This window comes from Acanthochromis polyacanthus, chromosome 3, assembly GCF_021347895.1.
Source record: "Acanthochromis polyacanthus isolate Apoly-LR-REF ecotype Palm Island chromosome 3, KAUST_Apoly_ChrSc, whole genome shotgun sequence".
Lineage (NCBI taxonomy): Eukaryota > Metazoa > Chordata > Actinopteri > Pomacentridae > Acanthochromis > Acanthochromis polyacanthus.
Genome location: NC_067115.1, coordinates 15,270,403 through 15,290,602, shown reverse-complemented (window position 1 = coordinate 15,290,602; position 20,200 = coordinate 15,270,403). Strand labels below are relative to the sequence as shown.

Here is a 20,200-nt window from a genome sequence, read left to right as displayed (position 1 = left end):
GTTTTAGACATTCTTCTGCAAGGCATCCATGAATGTTAACATGAAAAGTGACAGAAATAGCTGTGTAGCATGAAAAGAAGAAGTCTGAAAAGAAGTCAAATAGCTTGCATAAGAAAAATATTGTTTATTCATATTGAATAAAAGAAACATCAGTCCTGTGCAGTTGTGATGAAACTGTTTATTTGACACAGCCATATATACCTCATCGCCATGTGTATCAAACGACAAAGCAGTACGAAAATTTGTTTCTTGCACAAAATGTCACCAAAACAAAAAACACATTCACATTTGTGAGCCTTTTTTTTTGGCAGTTATTGTTCTTTGGAATTTTGTTCAAAAATCAAGGAAGGGTTGGTTGTTTATCTTTTAAAACACTACAGTTAAGATTCAGGAAGACTTCTTTTCTTGGCCCATCCTTTCTCTACTTACTGTCACATCTGTTGCACAGTAAGTCTTTGCATAATCGAAATTTAGGAAGAGTTGGTCTCGCTCAGTGACAGCAAGAGGTTAGTGCTTCGATTTGTGCACTTGTCTGTGTGACTAACGAGTAAAATTCAGGCTTCGCGTGAGAAACATGGAAGATCTGCTACATTATATACATGGACGGGTTGAATGACATTCATCTGCTACCAGACAGCATGATTTACAGCTGAGGTGAAAGAGGAGGAAGTGCTCTGTATTGTTTATGTGGGTCTCTGGGAAGGTGAAACTTTGCTTTACTCAAGTATTTTGCTAAAATCTGAAAACTCAGAGTGACAGATAATAAAAAGCCAGGGTTTGGTGTGAGGGTTGATGGAAATTAGATCAGTTTCCTGGTTGGTCCGGTGTAGTCGTGGTGCAGCTGAGGTATGAGATTTGATGAGGCTCGAGGTCCACTCAGCGATCCTCCCTTTTTCATTAAAACTTCAAGGACAACAGGAAGGAAAGAAACGATACGATCACACAAAGTATTACTGGCTGCATGATTTGTTTTCCTGTTCATTGTGACACTGCATCCTGGCGCTTGCAACAAATGAGTAAGGTTCACATTTACGGTGAAAAAGCTTGAACAACTTGTGATGGCAGGTCAGGAGAAAAATAAAAAAGAAGAAGTAAAAGCTAGTGAATCCTTTGTGTGAGCGTAGGAGTGTACAGGCTAAGTGTTGGAACATGAGTGGCATCTTCGCCATCTTGTCTTCCAGGGTTGTGAGTGATTTGGGGGCTCGGTTTTAGGAAGCACCCAGTCATCGAGCAGTGCTGCCGGACACAGAGCTGCTTCCTGAGCTGGAGCCACTGGAGCCCCGGTCCTCATAGATGGAAATCTCTATCTGGTGACACTAATTAAGGACCAAGAACTTTCTGTAGAGTGTGGTTAAATACACAGAAAAGATGCCTTTATGTACATGCACCCAAAAACACTGAGGAAGGATACAACACGCATTCCCCTCTCTATGGGATCTGTGATGAGCAGACCTCTGGGAGCGTAGATCTTCTCATTCTGCTCCTGAATGTACTTGGCTATCTTCTTCAACACCTGACACACGTACAAACAGAACACCAAAAATGAGAAACTGTGTGGAACCCAAGTCTCATCAATGTGAAGACCAGTCTGACCTTTTCGTAACGCGTCTCCATGCAGAGGAAGATGAGGTATGCTGTAGCACAGGCCAGACATCCCTCCAGGTAGGACTGCCCTCCTATCTTTTCGGCCTCTGCGTAATAGTTGTTCAGCGTCTTCACAGTGTCCTCAAACAGTGTCCGCTCAATCTGGAGGCACAAAGGGAAAAAGGGAATCTTTGAATATATTTATATTCCGTTAATAAATACAAGTCAGCTGGTGAGTGGGACACAAGATACTGAATTATTTAAGTCACAGGTCCAGCTTCCAAGCTTTATTATAAACTATTACTCTTTTTTTTTTTTTTAGAATATTTATTAGGAACCCACTAAGGAAAATATCTATTTTCTGTACAGTGATTTTAAAAAAGTTAAAGACAGAAACAATAGATGATTCACCAAATGACTAGATTTGTCTGTGTAATTTTCTAACAAATTACAACATCAGTGAATAGATACTGCAGCCAATATTTAGTATTTGTTTTCTCAATCAGTCATTAATCAACCCTCTGAACCCCCAAAACAGCAGCAGGTTTGAAAAGCAGGTTATCCTTAAAAGAATCGCCAAAATGACACCATGTATCAGAGTCAGATTGTCACCTTTCCAACTCTCCTTGAACTATTTATGTGAGCCGTGCGGTTCCATAGAAAACATAACAAAATCTAAGTTTAAAATTGTGATATTTTGCCAAAATTACTTCATTCTACATATGTAAAATAAAACATAATTTCCAAAGATAAAACCTTTATTCAAGCCAGATTCTAAAAAAAAAAAAAAGAACAACAACTGAGAAGTCATTAGTGACTCCACTGCAACCAACAGTCACATTTAAAACACTCAAAGACTTTTCGGTTAAACTGAGCTTAACTGCAGGCTGTGCTTTAACAGAGCAGAGAGGAGGCCAGTATAGAAACAAATTGAGGTTTAAGTAGTAAATACCAATAGTATGTAGAGTCACCATTTTTCCAGTATTGTAACACTTGTACATACTTGGAAAAATGTTTATGTTGATTTCAAGTTTTTTTTCTACATTTTTGTAACTTGAGTAGTATTTATGGCATTATAACTTTGCAATATTGTACAAAAGACAGTTTTGAGTTCTCTGTACTTCTTTCCAGCGTTGTGCTTCTTCTATAGCAGTGCAGGACACACCCACAGGAGCAGAAACGCCCTGAAACTGCTTGTGATTTAGAGGATTCAATCCCTAAAAACTCCTCTCTGTCTATCAAAGCAACATAAATGACCAATGGAATATAATTAAGTCCATGCCGCTCAGTGCAGTTCGAGCACACCAGCTCCTGTATGACTCTGCTTAAATACTGTAAAACTACTGTAAGCCACGTGATAGCAAGTGGTAATGCTGCTGTAATTCAACCAGACACGTTAAAACTAGAACATTTTAAAAAGTAATAATAAATAATAAAATATATAATGATACACTAAATCCACCCCACCCCTGCAAACTGACAGAATTTATTCCTTTAGTCTGTTAATGATTAAACATTGAAAATCTGAATCTGTTGTGAGATGTAAAAGCACAGCAATCTGTCAACTGCTTCTTTCAAAGCCTGTAAGTCTTAGATTTTGACTGAATGGGGGGACTTTAATCTTTAAAATGTTATCAAAAGCTTTCTTAAAAACTTCAGCTTCAGTTCAGTTTACGATCACACTGAACAAAATGTTGGTACTGGGAATACGCGAGTAAGATCTCTTGAGCATTTTATTTACTAACCTACTAGTTTTAACATGGAGAAAATACATACCGTCTAAATATTAACAGATATTTCTCCAACTTATCACATGAGAGTTGTAAAATCTAAAGCGTTTTAAGCATTTTTTCTGTCCCTATCACGGAGGCTTCAAATCCAAATGCGTGTATGCTTTGCTGCATACAATAAAACATAAAACAAAAGCATATTAAATCAAAAGCGCTCCTTACTCTGCTCTCCAGCTCGGAGGGGAACTTGGTTTGAAACTTGCAGGTGGTCCCTTCGCTGTAGTCCCTCTGGATGAACACTTTGTTGGCCAGAGATGCACTGTGCCTCAACTCCTGCAGGTTATGAAACTGAGAAATCACACAGCAGAACAAGAGTTAACAGAGCATCTCTTTAATGAATCTCCAGACAGAGCTGCCTCCCTCTCAGAGCACCTGTTCTCTTGTACTGTGTACAAACAGTGAGGTGTAGGATGATGGAGTAGGAGCAGACAGAATGTGATCAATCACGGTGTGGCTCGATGTCTGCATTCATTTCTGCCTGGTTAAGTGCTGGAGCAGAGCCCAGCGATGGACATACTATCTTTTACGACACACACACACTTTGACTCTTTTCCCTCCTTTCTCTCTGGTCTGACAAGGGGAAGCACATCGACAACAGATCGATAAGACAAAGATAGAAGCCACCCAAATATTTATGCTGCTGAGTGCATCTTTCAGAGTGTATTATTATTATTTCTGTGAATGCATGAAGGCTCAGGTGAAGCAGGGAGCGCAGAGGAAGGTCAGGGCGGCTTCTGTCCATGGTGCTGAACGCTTTATTCCTCCATCTGTGACTGTGTGCATGTGCAGCCAGTGGTCAAACACAGTGGCTTGTCACCGGATTAACGTGATTTCTCAACAGACAAAAACAGATCTGCTTTCACCAATACAGCTTAACATCGCGGTGGTTGGGTGGCTGGGTGGGTGGAGGGGGTTTTGCGCGCTGATCCGCTGTTTCTGCCCAATTTCTGTCTCCATATGTAGCCCAGCTGACTTTCAGAATTCACCCTTTGTTGCTTTTCCCCCCTGTTTGATAATAATATTAAAACACACACTACAACACGTTTGTTGAAGGTGAAGAGAAAGGGGGGAAAAACGACCTCGGACTAAATGATAATGTAGGACACAGTCAAGTGGCACAGTTTTTAACCGTGCGCAGCCTCGATGCCCTCACTGACCGCGTCCACCGCCGCTTTCATCACGATATAAAGACACTGTTGATGCAGCCGATCGAAGGAAGCAAAAATCCCTGAGCAGGAAATATGAAACAGACAGTTTGCCGGGATCTTACCTCTGTCGCCATGTTGCCATCCGTGGCCGTAGGGACGAGTCCCTGCATGCGCTGAAAATCGCTTTAGTGGGACACGGAGGGGAGGAGGGCGGGGAGGGGAGCCGGAGGGGCGGTGCTTACGGTAGTACAGTTCCTCTAAAGCCTCGGTGTGCGTTTGGATCACAGCAAAACACTTTAACTCATAGTGGAAAGAGCACACGTGTCAGCCGGTACCAGGACAGCAGGAGACTGACATTGGAGCAGCTTCATTTTAGCATCCACATCTGAAGACTGTTCAATACAGAGAGTTTAAACAACAATCCAGGGTTATTTCAGTTAGTGTGACTCCTTTTCAGGTTATTGCAGTTCAATAAAGCCAAAAAATAAAAATGATATGAGGACCTTATGCTGTGAAACTAACAAGTGGCCTGCTGATCAAATAAGTTAATCCAGGTTTATTTCAGTTAGTCTGACTTGTTGCAAATTCAAAAAAAGAGCAAATTCATACTGGTAGTTTTACCTGGGGCCTGCTAAGAAAACTGGTAATAGACACCTGACGTGAAAGAAGCCGACAAATCAGTCTGGGTTAAACCTGTTCCATAAAGCAAGTTTAACAAATAGTCAAGGCTTATTTCAGTTATTCTAACTTATTGTCAGGTTATTGCAAATCAATAAAGCAAAAAACAAAAACAGAAACAACAAAAAAATCATACAAGAAACTTATGCTTGGAAACTAACCAGGACCCTGTTTTGGTAAAACAAGTTTAATAAATAATCCAGGTTCATTCCAATTAGTCTGTCTTGTTTTAAGGCTACTTTGGTTCCATAAAGCAATTTCATGCTGGAAACCATGCTGGGAGACTAACCTGGGGCCTGTTGCACAAAATGCACTAAGAAAAGTGAGAATAAACACCTGACTTGAATGAAGCTAACAAATCAGCTGTGGTTAAACCTGTTCCATAGAGGATGTTCTACAAATAAATAAAGCTTCTTTCAGTTAGTCCGACTTGTTAGGTTATTGTAGTTCCATAAAGCTAAGCGTTAAACCTGTTCCATCAGGGTCAGTTCCAGTTCACATAGTCGGGCTCGTTTTTACAGGTTCAAGCAGTCGGGATAATAGCATGTGTGTGCGATTCTTAAGCTGAGTTTCTGTGAAACTTGAGTCGGTACTCAGGTGAATGCTACTGGAACGCTGCTTAAGCAACAACTCAAGCTTTGTGTGAGAGTTAACCTGACAGTTTACCAGCATAGGTTTCACTGAGTTTTGAATATACTGAATTTTCTGTATGGAACCAAAATATCCTTCAATCAATCAAAATTTGTTTATAGAGCACTTTACAACAACATAAAAGAAGACCAAAGTGCTTCCTATCAGAATGATAAAACAAAACAATACTATTTGGTTACTACAAAACCATGAAACCATAATGCAGCACAGTAAACAATTAACAGGATAATTGCAGAAATTAGCTTATAATGATAAGAAATGCATCCTTAAATCCATCTAGCTCTAAAAGCCTTTCCGGAACAGTGGGACATTATTGCACAAGCCAGCATCAAAAACCTTATTAACTCCATGCGTCACAGATGTGTGACTCATTTCTGATTTCTGGTATCACCCCACTCTTCTTTCATAAGTTCCATTCTGTCCAACAGAATGTAGAGATGCAATGTCTGAACATAAAATCTTATTTTTGTATTTTAAAAATAATGTATTAGATTTTTAGAAAGTAAATATTACATGCTGGGTTTCCATTTTTAAGTATAAATAGTTAATGGAGTTGAAATATGTTACTTTAGGCTTCACAAATTCATCAAGACAAATCAGTCCAGATGAAATCAGATGCCAAAATTCAAAATACAGAATTGAAACTTGCACATCCGACCTGCCAGAAACAGAACTCTGATTTCTTACAAGTGTTTAAAAAAAACAAAAAAAATCTTTGCAATGTTACAAATTAGTTGCCTTAGTATAAAATTTCTGCAGAAACCATCCAGCAGTAGCTAAAATTGTTTATAGCTGCTTATAAAACTACGTCAAAAAGAACATGCCACTTGTAACTTTAATTAAATCTTCAGAGTTTATTTTAGTAATGGCATATTCCAACTTTTAAAATCAGGGGCAATATATACAGAAGTAATCATTGAGTCAAAAATGATAACTTGCACTTTCTGGAGTTTTAAATTAAATATATTATAGAACAATTTACAGTAACAGTTGATATACGATTACAATAAAAGCAAAGCAAACAGTTACAATCATCTGTGTCTGAATCATGATTAAAATGACTGCTGCCAGATTTACCTCCTGGCTTTTACTGCCTCGACGTCAATTCTTCCTCACGTCAAGTCCTGCTTGCAACAGTGTGAGGCTCTGATGACGGTTTCAGCTGGTTTCACGGTCCATTCAAATGACTTTGATCCAGTTGGGTTGACTTTGATCCAGTTAAAGGAAAAGCATGGACTGCAGGGACCTCTCGACTTTTAGGTTACTGACAGACTCGGAAAAAAAGATTTATGACACGTCCACAAAGGATAATATGACAAGTGGAATGAGCAACAATTTGAGTATTACAAGAGCAGCGAGCTGGTCTGCAAAAAAATTAAATAAAAACAAAGAATCAAGGAGCCTCACAGCCTACCCTCCAGTATGCCATCATATATAAAAGATGTCATGTGATTTACAACAGGCCATGCATTTTCCGTTTACTGCATGAGAGTTATGGGTGTTTCTACATTTTATATCTGCTCCGTCTGTGTCTCTTGAGCTCCTTTAGGGACACAAGTGAACAAAGCAAACCTCAAGTCATAGTAAGCGTTCCAGTGTCAACTGATAAAACGCACAAAATGCTCATGAATATGGCAACATGAGCAAATTCTGCATCACTTACCAGCTTGAGGTCAGAGACTTGGACAAACTGTCAACTGATCACATGAAATTGTGAACATGTTTTAGTGAACTTGTCTGTGCAAATATTTGACTGGCCAATGCTGAATGCGGAACCTTTGGGTTGCATGCCCACTATTTTGTTCAGTTTTGTGTCGCATTCATCTCCAATCAAAATGTATGCCAAATTTAACGTGCAGCCTCAGATTCTGTTCATACAGAAAAGTCCTCTCAAGATCACAGTACAGTTAATTTGCTACACATAGCTAAAGATATCAGCATTCAAGTGGAATCAGCTTTGTGAAAAAGCAAAGTACTACTTCCTTTTATGTCTATTTGTATCATCCAACACCGCTAGTCCATCCTGGCTCCAACATGCATGCTTTGTACTTATATCTGCTCAGGAAGAGGGGAAAAAATAGGTCGTATAAATTTTAGAGCCATCTGTGCTCTGTATTAAGTCTCTTTGATTCATCAGGTCCAGTTCTTCACTGACAGTTGTAGCAGGGAACACTTAACATATTCAGTCCCATAAGCAATAACAGATGCTAAGGAGGGATGCAACTTGTAAAGACAGTGGGGTTGTTGAGTTCCACATGGGAGGTATCTTCACAGATGCGACTTCAATACCAAGGCATGTAGGTCAGGGTTTCATTGAAGGGCTCAGGGGTGGACAGTGAATGAACTGCTGCCCGCTGGGAGGAGAAAAAACTAACATGCCATCTCATTGTAACTTGATGAGGGAGGAATTACAGGCAGCACAAACAAACACGGTCTCTCTCTGCGCCTCCGGAGCTGAGGAGGAAACAATAATAAGAGAATGTAACTCAGGATTGTGTGACTGGCACATGATGCAACTGTCGTGCAATTTTAATAATCTGTCCAAACAGAAATCTTTTCTTTCTCACCTGTTGCCCCCATGAAAGATCTCAGCACCTTATAGGAACAGCATCGGGAACAGAAGCTGTTGCCACAGTTACTGCAGTTCCTCTGCAACACAAAGACGTATCAGGTTGAAATCAGAACCAATAGCAAACAAAGACAAAATGAAATGCAATGATGACGCAAAACCTAAATATATCTCCAATTCTTGTCACAAGTTTTTACTCTCACCCTTTTCTTCAGGACTGAAAAGACGGCATTGCAGCTAGAACAGTTACCTTTGGAGAGACAGAGACGGATAAAAAAATAAGATGTGAGACTTTCCCAGAGACTCTTCTTTCATCACTGAGGGAGAATAAGATAGATGAAATGAGCGGATGAGTCAGAGCGGACTGACCTGTGGCGGCCGTGGGATAGCGTTTACGCAGCTTCTCTGTCAATTTGGACACTTTGCTGCGAATTGGTTCATTGCGGCTCAGAAGACCATTTTCAGAGATGGTGTCATACTCCGGAGCTCCAAGAGGCCCGTCGTCATCCTCCTGAGGGAGAGGAGGGAGGCAGACGAAGAAACAAGCAGTTACACGCTGTATAAGTAACCGGAGATGGTCTTCTGGGGTTTGGCCGGGAAACAGATCAAACAGCAGCAGGGCTGATCTGGCTGAAACACAGCCAGCGTGACTGACAGATGTTTGGCAAACAAATCAAGCATTGTGATGGCAAATACTACGACTACAGAGTGATGGCCGAGGTGGGAAATACATGTATTCACAGGAAAAATACATGTATGCATACAGATGAGCTTAATCTATCTGCCAAACCTGAGGAAAACCACCACAAATAGGACTCTACTGACTAAAAGCGAGGCAGTCGTGTTAATACATCCTAAACCACAGCACATCTACCGCTACATGTGGCAGGAGTAAGATGGTACAAAAGCCCAGCGAGTAAACAGACACACAAGGAGAAGACATGAGTTTTCTAATGTTAGTATTCACTTTTAAGGACCATCCACACTCTGCAAACAGATCTTGTAGATAACAGACGACTGATACTGGATTTTTGGAGCCAGTGCCAACTTGTAGGTATATATCAATATTGCCTGATGATAAAAAGTCATTGTTTATAACTTCCAAACAATATTCCTCACAAACTAATTAGCAATTCACCATGAATACACCACTTGACTCTGCACCACCGCCTGTTCAGCTCTAATAAATACTACATGTGCTGCAAACAGTCTGAGAAACAAACTATGCGACGACGCCGTTTCTAAATTAGCGCTTTTTTGCATCGATTTCTCCATTATGTTCTGTGATAGGCCAATATCAGCCAACAGATCAGTCAGGCTCAAAGGGAACAGAACTGTTTGTTTCTGCCTGCTGTATTTACCTTGCCAATAAATAGATGAGAAGACGTACACCGCTCTCACGTCTGTTAAATATGAACTTTCAGGCAGCAGATGGTGATCTTAATTTAACAGAGACGGCTGGAAATGGCTTCACTGGCTGCTTATCTTTTAGTCAAGCAATAACTACACTGGAAGCAAAGTCAGCTAAGGTCACCTCAAAAATATGTGAGCTATCGTGCACCAAATCAGCGATCCACATGCTATATTTTAAATAAAAAAACTATGCATTTCTGTGCAAACCATGCTTTCAATCAAACACTAAAAAACAGAAATGAGGACGCCTGAAAATGGAAAAGCTGACTTCACTGATGTAATATGAACAATGCCAGGCATGCAGACTAGACATGAATGAACATCATGATGGGATTACTGAAGTCAACAATTATGGGCCTGTTGATTCTAAACTGTGCCTCAATTCAGGGGCCGCATCCTTCAGAGCGAACGCCTTCGTACACGTGAAGGCTGAACGTAGCGTTGTCAAATGATGCGATCTGGTCCACGGAAGACTTCCTATTTGTGTCACCAGCTGTTCCTGCCTTCACACTTGTATCAACAAGCTGTGCTCCTGTCACCCGGCAGCCTTGACAGCTGCATGGACGCATTTTTAACATTTGAATCATCAGCTTGAATGATTTGAAACCCAGATTTTGCTTTAAAAGTTTACTTCTCGGTCGCTGCTTCATTTTGAAAGGCTCTGCTCTTGCAGGAACCTAAATGTATTTGTGTTGATGTGTACATGATTAAACTGGAATAATTAAAGTTTGCAGTAAAACTAAAATAATTTGCATTGATTTAAGAGGAATAAAAACATTTACAGTACGTACAAATAGATATTTATTCTTACAGTGATGCAGGAATTCATTGTTTCCTTTCTTGCACTTTAAGGATGTGGATAATTTTTTTTTAAATTATTTAAACAATCTTTCTAATATGTGGAAATCTGTGGCTGTAATCATTGCCTCCCAGTAACAGTACACCTTTCATTGGGTTTGATCCCAGGGAATAGAGAGCCACACAATTTCTTGGCCTCAGTTGTAAATCTATTTTGAAAAATTTGGAAAAGGATATTCATTGTCTTACAAAGTATTGTTGTTGTGTGTGAGTAAAACAGTGCAACTTCATATTACTGTGATTACTAAGAAAGGAAATGTCAAAGTGACAAGCTGACAGCTTAATTCATTGGAAAACTAAAGCTCTTCTTTGGAAAAACTCCAATTATTACTGTACCATGACTCTTGTGATATGCTGGCCTTAAAGGATCCAAAGGGTGAGTCTTTCATCCCACATTTCTTTGCTACATTTGAAGGAGCCTTTAAAGCCTTGCTGCACCACACATTCAGTCTTCAAATACAGCCCCTGAATTGAAACACAGCTATAGTGTTACCCATCCCTGTCACATGCGGACGGAACAAACGCATGACTGGATGGAAAGGAGGTGCTGGGAAATCCACTTACCACTAACACCAAAGGGTTTTCCTTTTCAGGAAACAGAACACACAATATTTAGTGTGAATGATCACAAAAAATACCAAACACCATGCTTCTAAGGACAAAGCAAGAACTACACCACAAGGTTTCATCACACTAACAAAAAACACATGAAGTTCATGTGTTAAATAGTTGTTTAGTGTGAGTGGACTGGGCGACAGTGCACCTGCCTCTTCCAAACAGAAGGGGGCAACACTCACCTGTATTGAACCTGAATGTTCCTGAGTTTAGAGAACAGCAGAGGGGAAGAAAAAAAACAACAGGCGGTATGTCATCAACTTGAACACGGTTGTTTTCCACACACTGGCTTAATCCCAATCTCCAGGCCTAAACTGGAAATCCTCAGATTTAACTGACTTCACCTGTGGGCACAGCTGTAGCGCAGTGTAATGACTGGATTTATGAAGGCTTAAGATGGTATAAAAAGGAGGAATTGGACACAACTTCTTGATACAACATGTTGCATGAATATAACGCACAACATTTAAAAAATAACACTATTTAGACTGCACTTCCATTCACAGTTTTATTAGTGTGTGTCTATACACTTCAGCAAACAACTAAATGTCAGGGCAGCAATATAGTTTTTACAAAAGCAAACAACTCTGCAAAGGTGCTATAAATAACCACTGCAGTCAGATTCTGTCACAGATAACGTTTGGGCAGGAAGGTCTGCAGATATGCAGAGAAAGAGTGCAAATAGGAGATAAAAAGTCTACATCAAAGCCCTGCTCTGCTCATTAGCTCTCACACTTAGCAAGAACATGCCTCAAAGTTTGGAGATAGGGATTGGGCTAGTGATAGGCAAGATCCTACAATGACGCCTCAAACGTACAATACGGACATAAAGATGGATCATTTACAAAATTCAGGTCTTTTAATTTTACTTGTACATTAAACATTACTTGTTATTCTACTTGTTTGCATGTTTCTTTGATCAAAAACCAGAGTAATCAAATATTTGTTACTCTGTTTAACTATTATTATACTCTTACTGGCCACGTGAATGCAGTGTTGTTGGAAATGTCTCTTTCACTCTAGAGTGTGGCTGCATGTGCTGGATCAGGTATAAACACCTACACCACTTTTTCCAAGTATAAACCAGATGTTACAAGATATATTTAGCAGCATGGGGCTGCTGTAATCCTTGTTTTCCCCTGATGTGTCTTTTATCACAGATACAATAAGAAATATGTCTGTGATTCCACCGTCACATCTGACTACAGTTTTGGGTGAAAAAATGTGGCACGATAATTTTAATTGATAAGAGCAGCATCAAATTTTAGGAATGCATTTACCTCAATGGCATCCTTAAATTCATCATCAGGCTCAGCCTCCTCAGCTTCCTCCACGCTGCCAGGAGACAGGTCCTGCCATCAAACACAAACAAACACAGATCCATACATGAATACTTGTTTGTACTTTATACTGCAGACATCTCCTGATTTCCATAGTGATCCCAGTCATGTTAAAAACCATGTGAAGACCAATGGATGGTCTTAAACAATGATCGCAAATGAGTTTCATCAGTTTAGTTTTCAGTTCGCTTTTGCCTGGTTGTAATCCTGTCAAAGCCAAATTAATCTGAGCCGTTGTTTCTGCCTTAATTGCAGAAGGAATGATAACAGAGAAAGCGGCGCCATGATGGAACTGACAAATCCATGCATGGATGTGCATTATGTTTAATACACTGAGAGCATGGGATAACCAGGGTAAGAAGCTTACAGCTGTGGTTGGTTTTAAAGTAAATCACAACAACAGAGTCTTTCAGTATTTAACCCCACATGCACTTTTTTCACCACTGTACTGCTTCCTCTCACCTCCACGCTGGTCGGTGTGGGAGTCCGGTCCAACAAATTGCTGTGTTCCTGTTCTTCACACATCCCCTCTGAAGCAGGCGTCGGACCCAAGTGGAACAGCTTCCTGAGGTCCAACAAAACTACAACAGCAAATAAAAAATAAAAAAAAACAGCACTTCATTTTTTAAAGCAAGTGTAACTAAACCATCTTTGAGGCAGGATGAACTAACCTCTGCAGAAGTCTCTGTTCCACAGGAAGATGGCGATGTTGAGCCCAGCGAGCACCCAGCCCAAAGGAGCAACATACAGCAGACACACCACGATTAACAACCCTCCATAGAACCTGCAGGGGGGAAATTTGAAATGTCCCGTTCAAACCTGTGTGTAATTGATCAGTCAACATTCCTACAAAGTGTGGGGTGACATTAAAAGCATTAAAGCTGTTATGACTAACCTCGGTCCGAATAAAGACCAAACATGCTATGTTGGTGCTACACACGGCTCTACTGACACACGTGGAACCACCACAAATGTAGGCTAACATTGTTCATCCTTTTCTTTAGCCCTCGGTGCAAAAATAACATCTTTCTAACAGGTTGCGTCTGCAGTCACAAGCAAGTGTTTAGGTGAACTCTGCAATGGTCTTTCTCTGATTCAAGGTGACCTTTAAACCAAACAGCACTTGATCTACACATAGCATCATCAATGAAGAGCAACGCACTGCTGGCTTGCTGTAGGAAAGTGTGTCTCCATAGCCTCTGTTTGTTTGAATTTTCATAATCTTTCACATTGCATATGCTCAGAGCTGCACAAATGGATCAAACATGCCCCTTAACACAGTATTTTCTACAACCTGACCAATGTAACGAGTGGCCAATACAACAGGTGGATATTGACTACAACAGATGTATCGGTTTCAGTATGATCCTATGATGTCCAAGAATATAATGCAGAAAAAGATGTGTGGGGCAATTTAAAATTGCTGTCATACACAGTTTGCCCCACAGACTGCTCCAACTCCATTTTTAGCACTGTCTGCAGCACACATAGGGAAAACTGGAATCAGCTTCAAAAATTCACTTTATTATTTAAATTAGTATTCCTAAATAACATACTACAAAGCACAGCACAACAAAGGCTTAAGGTCATCAGAAATTGTTAGAAAATATACATTTCATTTACATTAATGAGCTGAGCAGTGGTAATGATCAGTGACTCCACTATAAAGAAATAATGGCTCAGTTGCATTTGACATTTATGTGTGGCTGTGGGTGTGCAAACGCAGATGCAGACCTTGATGACTTGGTGTGATTATCCCAGTACAGGACTTTGTAAATAGCTTCCGCTGACTGACAAGCAGAGGACAACATGTCATCCAGGTGCTTCAACCTTTTGAAGAAAGAAAACGCCCACAAACACAAATGCTGTAAGAACAACAATACGGTCAAATCCACACATGAAGAAATGTCACGTACAAATGTCACGTACACACGGGAGTTCACATAAGTCGCAGTCTGAACACAGTTTGGGAAAAAGGGTTAAGTAGTTGACAGTTGATCTATATTTTCAATTAATAATTAACCATTTATTTGTCTTTCTGAACAAAATAGAAAGCAGAAGCAAATTTAAAGCTAACCTGCTGAGTTTGGCCAGAGCTCTAAGACAACTTGTTGATAATCCCAGAGGATGGATTCTTTGAAAAATGATTACATAGCCACAATGAATTCACTCGCTCATTGGTGGATTACAGTTTTGAAGCTTTGTATTTGACATTTCAGTTGTCGTCATCTTGATTTGTTCAAATTGTACATGATGAGCATGGGGTAAAAGAACAAACAGCTTCGTCTTAATGCGGTTTCCAAACTTAAACACCAAAACAGTTGCTTTAAAAATAAAAAACAACAGAACCGGGCCTCTACGTCAGCAGGTTGTGTTCAACTCAGAACCCAAGGACACTACACACTTCCATGTAAAAGTAACTTGGAAATTACAAGTTAGCCACACCCTAAAGCATACTCTGCTTTATCATATATTTTAGTCCTAGTTAGACTCAAATGAACATCTTGCTGTGTTTCAGGAGAATTGAAAATAACTTATGAAACTATAAACTCATTCGGAAAACTTGTAAACCAAGTGAAAAGCAGAGTTATTTTCTCGTAGACCTCTATGCAATTTTGCCTTCCTTTTGAGGTCAGAGGAGTTGCCCCCTGCTGGCTATTAGAAAGTACGCAGGTTTAAGGAACTTCCCCATTGGCATACCTGCTCAGAGCCACAGGATATGTCTATCTTTTGTATACTATCTATGTCAAACACTAATATAAGTTTTTAAGCAAGTATAAAACTGTATGCTAATTGCTGTTTCTAGTAAGTCTTTACAAAAGTAATGGTGAGACCACAATAGAAAAAGGGAAGTGATGTTTTCTACAAACAGTTTGTAGATCTAGATCTGGCATAAATGTAGAAACACTGAAAGACAAGCGCGCACACATGCAGACAAGCTCTCATTTCCTATTCACATATATAAATAGAGCACATTACAGCTGAAGGAACTAGTCCATTAGTGGAAGAGCTAACTGACTGGTTCTGGGCTGTTAGTCAGACTGAACACCAGCATTTTTGACTAATATACTTTAAAAAAAAAACTAAATAAAAAAATCAACAATTCAAGAAAACTGCAGGCAAATTAATCATTCGTGGCAATAAACATTAGCTGCACTCTTACAGGTCTTTGACTTCCAGCATGGCCTCCTGCTTGGTGAGATGCACGGTCTGCAGGTCTCTCCGGTGCACAGCATGATAGCGCCTCTTCTGGAGCTCAGCTTCAGAGGCTCTGCCCCCACACCTGTCCTGCAGGTAACCCAGGGCAGCGGGTGCCGATACCGCCACCACACTCACGGTGAACCAACCAACTGATACCAGAGAAGCAGACAGAACAACAAGTTGATAAATTATTCAAGTGTCTTTTAAAACACCGTAACAAAGCAGGATCAATATGAATGCCTAATGTCACACCTTACCTTCATTAACTGTGCAGAAGAAGACACTGAGGAATATACAAACAAGCAGAGAGCACAGTGGCATCTTCCATCTGAGAGATAAAAAAAAACACAACAGATGACACTGAATGCTCGGCTATAAATATTGCTTTCTACTCAACATCAAAAGCAACTATGCCATATGACGTCCAGACAGGCCAAAGAGAAACGCATGTACACACCCAAGCAGGAAGCGGGTGAGCTCCACTGCATCCACAACTGGCTCTAGAAACAAAGCCATTCTTTTATACGACACGACCATGTTGAGGAGGTCAAAGTTTGGTGTGCAGCGAGGGCTCCCCAACTCAGAAGCATCTGGAGACCCGGCGGTCTCTTTAGATAATGAGTGGACCAGCTCGCCCCGTTCTCCCGCCCCCTGTGAGGGCTCCTGGAATGCGCCGGTACTGTGCATCATCACTCCTGCACAAAGTGAAGAAAAACAAAGGAATCAGGCACTGAAATGACTTCAAAAGGCAAAAAGAACCTTGACTTGATATTATGACCGACCCCTATAAACAAGTGTTCTGGATCAAACAAACTTTCAACTATTATACAACCTTTTCAGGCTGGTGTTAAGTAACTCTTTACTGTAGTTTCAGGAGTAAATAGCATCAAATAGGGAACATTCTTTATAGTGTAAGCTCAGTAGTTTATCTGTGCATTCATGATACAAAGGCAAAGTTTACAGAAAAGCCTATGGTAATTAACGTGTGTATAGTAAGGAGATATATTAGATATATGCAGGGTACAAGAGAAGGAAGAGCACACTTGGTTGACACCTGTGATTTCCAATTAGCCTAAGTACATGAACATGGTCATAAAATGAGCTGTGAACATCAGAACTTTCTCAGTTTAGGATCTGTGTCTACGTGCATGTCTGCATCATGATTCTGCAAGAAAAATATTACAAGAAGAATATTAAAATGTGATTCAAAAAGACAGAAAGGGACAAAAGATCTATGATCAACTAAAAAGTAGGTGAAACACAGCTGAGGTATTAAATGAGTTATCAATGCAAATCTAACTTTCTGTCGCGGTGTAAAGGATGCATCCAAGAGAAAACCTTGCTTACTCTTCAGCACAAAAAGGCAGGATAAAGAATATTAAACAAACCCTGATGAATACTGTGAGAACATTCTATGGTCAGATGAGACTAAGATTAATTTGCTCAGGGTTCGGCATGTTAGACGTTTACCTGGCCAGAACTACCACAATAAATCATAGTCCTAACAGTGCAGCATGCAGGTGGCAGTATGATGATATGGCCTGTATGACTGCAAAAAAAGGGTTGGATGACTGCATTTACAGATGGTCCCATGAATTTCGGTGGATATAACAAAATACTGGCTGACAGGAAGACTCCTAGTCTGCAGAAGCAAGGCTGAAAACGAATATTTCCGCATGATAACAATCTAAAAGACTTTGAAAAATGACATAACAGTTTTTCAAGAAGTGAAAAAGGGAAGACCGTGGCCTGGCCAAGTGTGTTATCTGACTTACATCCCAGAGAACACCTCTGGGTATTTTACAGAGAAATGCATGGCAATACAACCCTGCCAGCAAAAAGCAGCTGGGAAAATTGTCTCTGAAGAATGGCAGAACACCTCTCCACAAATTTGCTATCCTCCATGTCCAGGAAGGTCCTCAAAATAAAGGTAGGCATATTAAGTATTTAAAAAATAGTTTTAACCTCAGTATTGTGTAGAGATTTTTATGGTATTATGTTGCTTTTGTCTGTTTTTATTACAGTAAATATAAATAGTCAGTTTCTAATTTTTACATATGAGTGAACAGCCTAGTTTTGTCCTTAGAAGAAATTGCTGCACGGTAAATAATTTGTATTATTATTATTTTGCACTTATGTTGTGTGCTGGAAATACTATTTAAAACATGATTGCGTTAGCTAGTGATAATTAGAGTGGATTCATTTTTACTATTGTGGAACCTAATATAGCCTTCAAAATAGTACTTTTACTTAGATACTTTGCTTTAAAATTTTGAAGTAATTATCCACAGCTAATATTCTCCACGCTTTATTATTTACATCTTACAGAAAAGTGTGAAATGTAACAAAAACTAGTGAGTACAAACATGCACAGAAGAGCATCTACAGTAAACATCACGTCTTTAAATCAGGGTTAGCCGCTGTGGCCTGTGAGATGCTGTCAAACCGGAAAGTTAACTCCTGTTGTGTTGGCAGTTGTATATCACTGACACTTCAGTCTAGCTAATATTGGCTGCTGGGCATGAAGCAGATGGTTTACCCCGGGCAGAGCGTCCGACAACAACGAACTTATGAAGCAGCGACGGCGGCGGCTGAGAGGAGCTCAGGCGAAACTAGCGAGTCCTGCCGACATCATGAGCCCGGAGGAAGGAAGAGCCTCCAAATCCGAGCAGCTCCGTCAACATGACAGCAGCCTGCCGTCCTGCAGGAGCAGCGACCCGTCAAAACGAGATGATTTATAAAACTATCCTGCTGTCTGCAGGCAGAACAGCACGGTGAAGCGGCTGTTTAGTCTGTGGACGAGCTATCTTTGTTGGCTTCGTCTCTATCCGAGTACGTCCGCTTCCTCCTTTAATCCAGGCCGCGTAATTGATGGCAGAAAAGGGAGCGCTGCAGTCGATCACAGAGCAGGATGATCATCTGCTGCAGATTTGAATGGGTTGACGTGTTGAGGACCTTGAGTTAACTCCTTTCAGTGTCCAGGACTTAAACATAGATAATGTTTAAAAATAAATTATCAAAATCTTACATAAATCTGCTTATAAATTGAAATAATCCCAATTAAAGACGCAAATAACTTGCTTTTCGTGTAATTGTTGTAATGTAACAAAATCAGGTTAATAGTTAACATTCATAGTGAGGACAGAGAAACTTACCTTCTTAAGCAGATGACTGGAAAACAGTCTTCTGAGCCAAATCCTTTAAAAAGGTAAATTGATGAGATTTCAGGTATCAGATTGGATTAAATCTTGAAAGTTGGCCGTTTGAAATAAAAAAAAAGGGGTGGGTTCTGAAACGTGATTAGATCAGTTAATCTGGTCTTGGTCTTAATCAAGCCTTAAGCGTGTGTTGTTAAAAACTTTTTAGTATTAGTGAAATACCTGACATTTAGGAAATCTCCCAATCAAGAACATAGTAAACTTTAAAAATGCTCAAATATTCTAATTTGTGAATCATGTAGTATATGTACGTTCATTTATATTTTTCACTCGATTTGTTTAATCATTACTGTGATAAGATAAAATGGGCATTAGGGTAGCTAATAAGCTTCTGTCAGAATCAGAATCAGAAATACTTTATTGATCCCCGAGCGAAAATTGCTTAACATTCAATGCTGTAAAATAAAATAAAATAACTATGCTCTTATAAAATAATCCCACAAGCAGCTGTCAATATCAAACAAAAAGAATATATTGAATTTTAACTGCTGCTATCAATTTATAATACTTACATGTACCTCCTGAAAGGTGGTCTTTCCATGAATTAAGAAGAGCTGTTTGTTAAACTACTGTACATTTAGCCACTTTATGATGTAAAACACATGTTGAAAATATCCACAATGTATATGTGAATAATGTAATTTGTTTATTTGTATTTATTTGTTGTTGCGTCAGATGGCGGGTCCAACTGTTTTAAAGAAATTAAAAATGGAAGGGGGTATTTATAACGTTTTATTGTGCAGTTTACTGTTTCTTTATATAGAAACACCTAATGTGACCCCTGCTGACTGTTCTACAAGTTGATCTGTATATAGCCTGTAGCACACATTGTGAACTTAAAGCCTACATTGGGAATTTTTGGACAAACCTGATTTTGCACAGTGAATCTCAAACATCCAAGACACCTAATAATAAAGAAAACACACATATGGATAGAGAGAAACTTTCATAATAACCAGGTTTGTTAAAAGGCAGCAAGTGAAGGAAGGGAAAGACGCATGATCCCACTCAGCAGTAATTCATTCAAATTGTTTGTATTCTACTGATGACTGAGTGTCCTCGACTTGTTAATAGACTCTCAGTTCTCAGCAAAAATGAGAAGTAGAAGAAGTGAACTCGGCTTCAAGCTGACCAC

The 20,200-nt window shown here is 39.8% G+C and overlaps 2 protein-coding genes across 4 annotated transcripts; both read right to left on the bottom strand.

Moving 5' to 3' along the window:
• Positions 1–158: 158 nt before the first annotated feature.
• On the bottom strand, positions 159–4,786 carry golga7ba (golgin A7 family, member Ba). Its single transcript, XM_022208414.2, has 5 exons — positions 4,645–4,786; positions 3,537–3,662; positions 1,594–1,746; positions 1,412–1,513; positions 159–1,307 (listed from the first exon to the last, which is right to left on the bottom strand). Exons 1-5 carry the CDS (start codon positions 4,690–4,692, stop codon positions 1,224–1,226), a joined length of 513 nt encoding a protein of 170 aa, XP_022064106.1. The 5' UTR covers positions 4,693–4,786; the 3' UTR covers positions 159–1,223.
• Positions 4,787–6,685: 1,899 nt separating this feature from the next.
• On the bottom strand, positions 6,686–18,725 carry zfyve27 (zinc finger, FYVE domain containing 27). 3 transcript variants are annotated; one of them, XM_022208363.2, is made up of 14 exons: positions 18,387–18,725; positions 16,305–16,542; positions 16,105–16,175; positions 15,810–15,996; positions 14,381–14,476; positions 13,318–13,430; positions 13,109–13,227; positions 12,587–12,658; positions 11,489–11,509; positions 11,256–11,276; positions 8,790–8,931; positions 8,624–8,670; positions 8,419–8,500; positions 6,686–8,305 (listed from the first exon to the last, which is right to left on the bottom strand). In XM_022208363.2, the coding sequence occupies exons 2-14, from the start codon at positions 16,535–16,537 to the stop codon at positions 8,235–8,237; spliced, it is 1,275 nt and encodes a 424-aa protein (XP_022064055.1). In that variant the 5' UTR covers positions 16,538–16,542; positions 18,387–18,725; the 3' UTR covers positions 6,686–8,234. The 3 variants fall into 3 exon arrangements, with proteins under 3 accessions (XP_022064055.1, XP_022064065.1, XP_022064074.1); XM_022208373.2 differs by lacking the exon at positions 11,256–11,276; XM_022208382.2 differs by lacking the exons at positions 11,256–11,276; positions 11,489–11,509.
• Between the last annotated feature and the right edge of the window lie 1,475 nt (positions 18,726–20,200).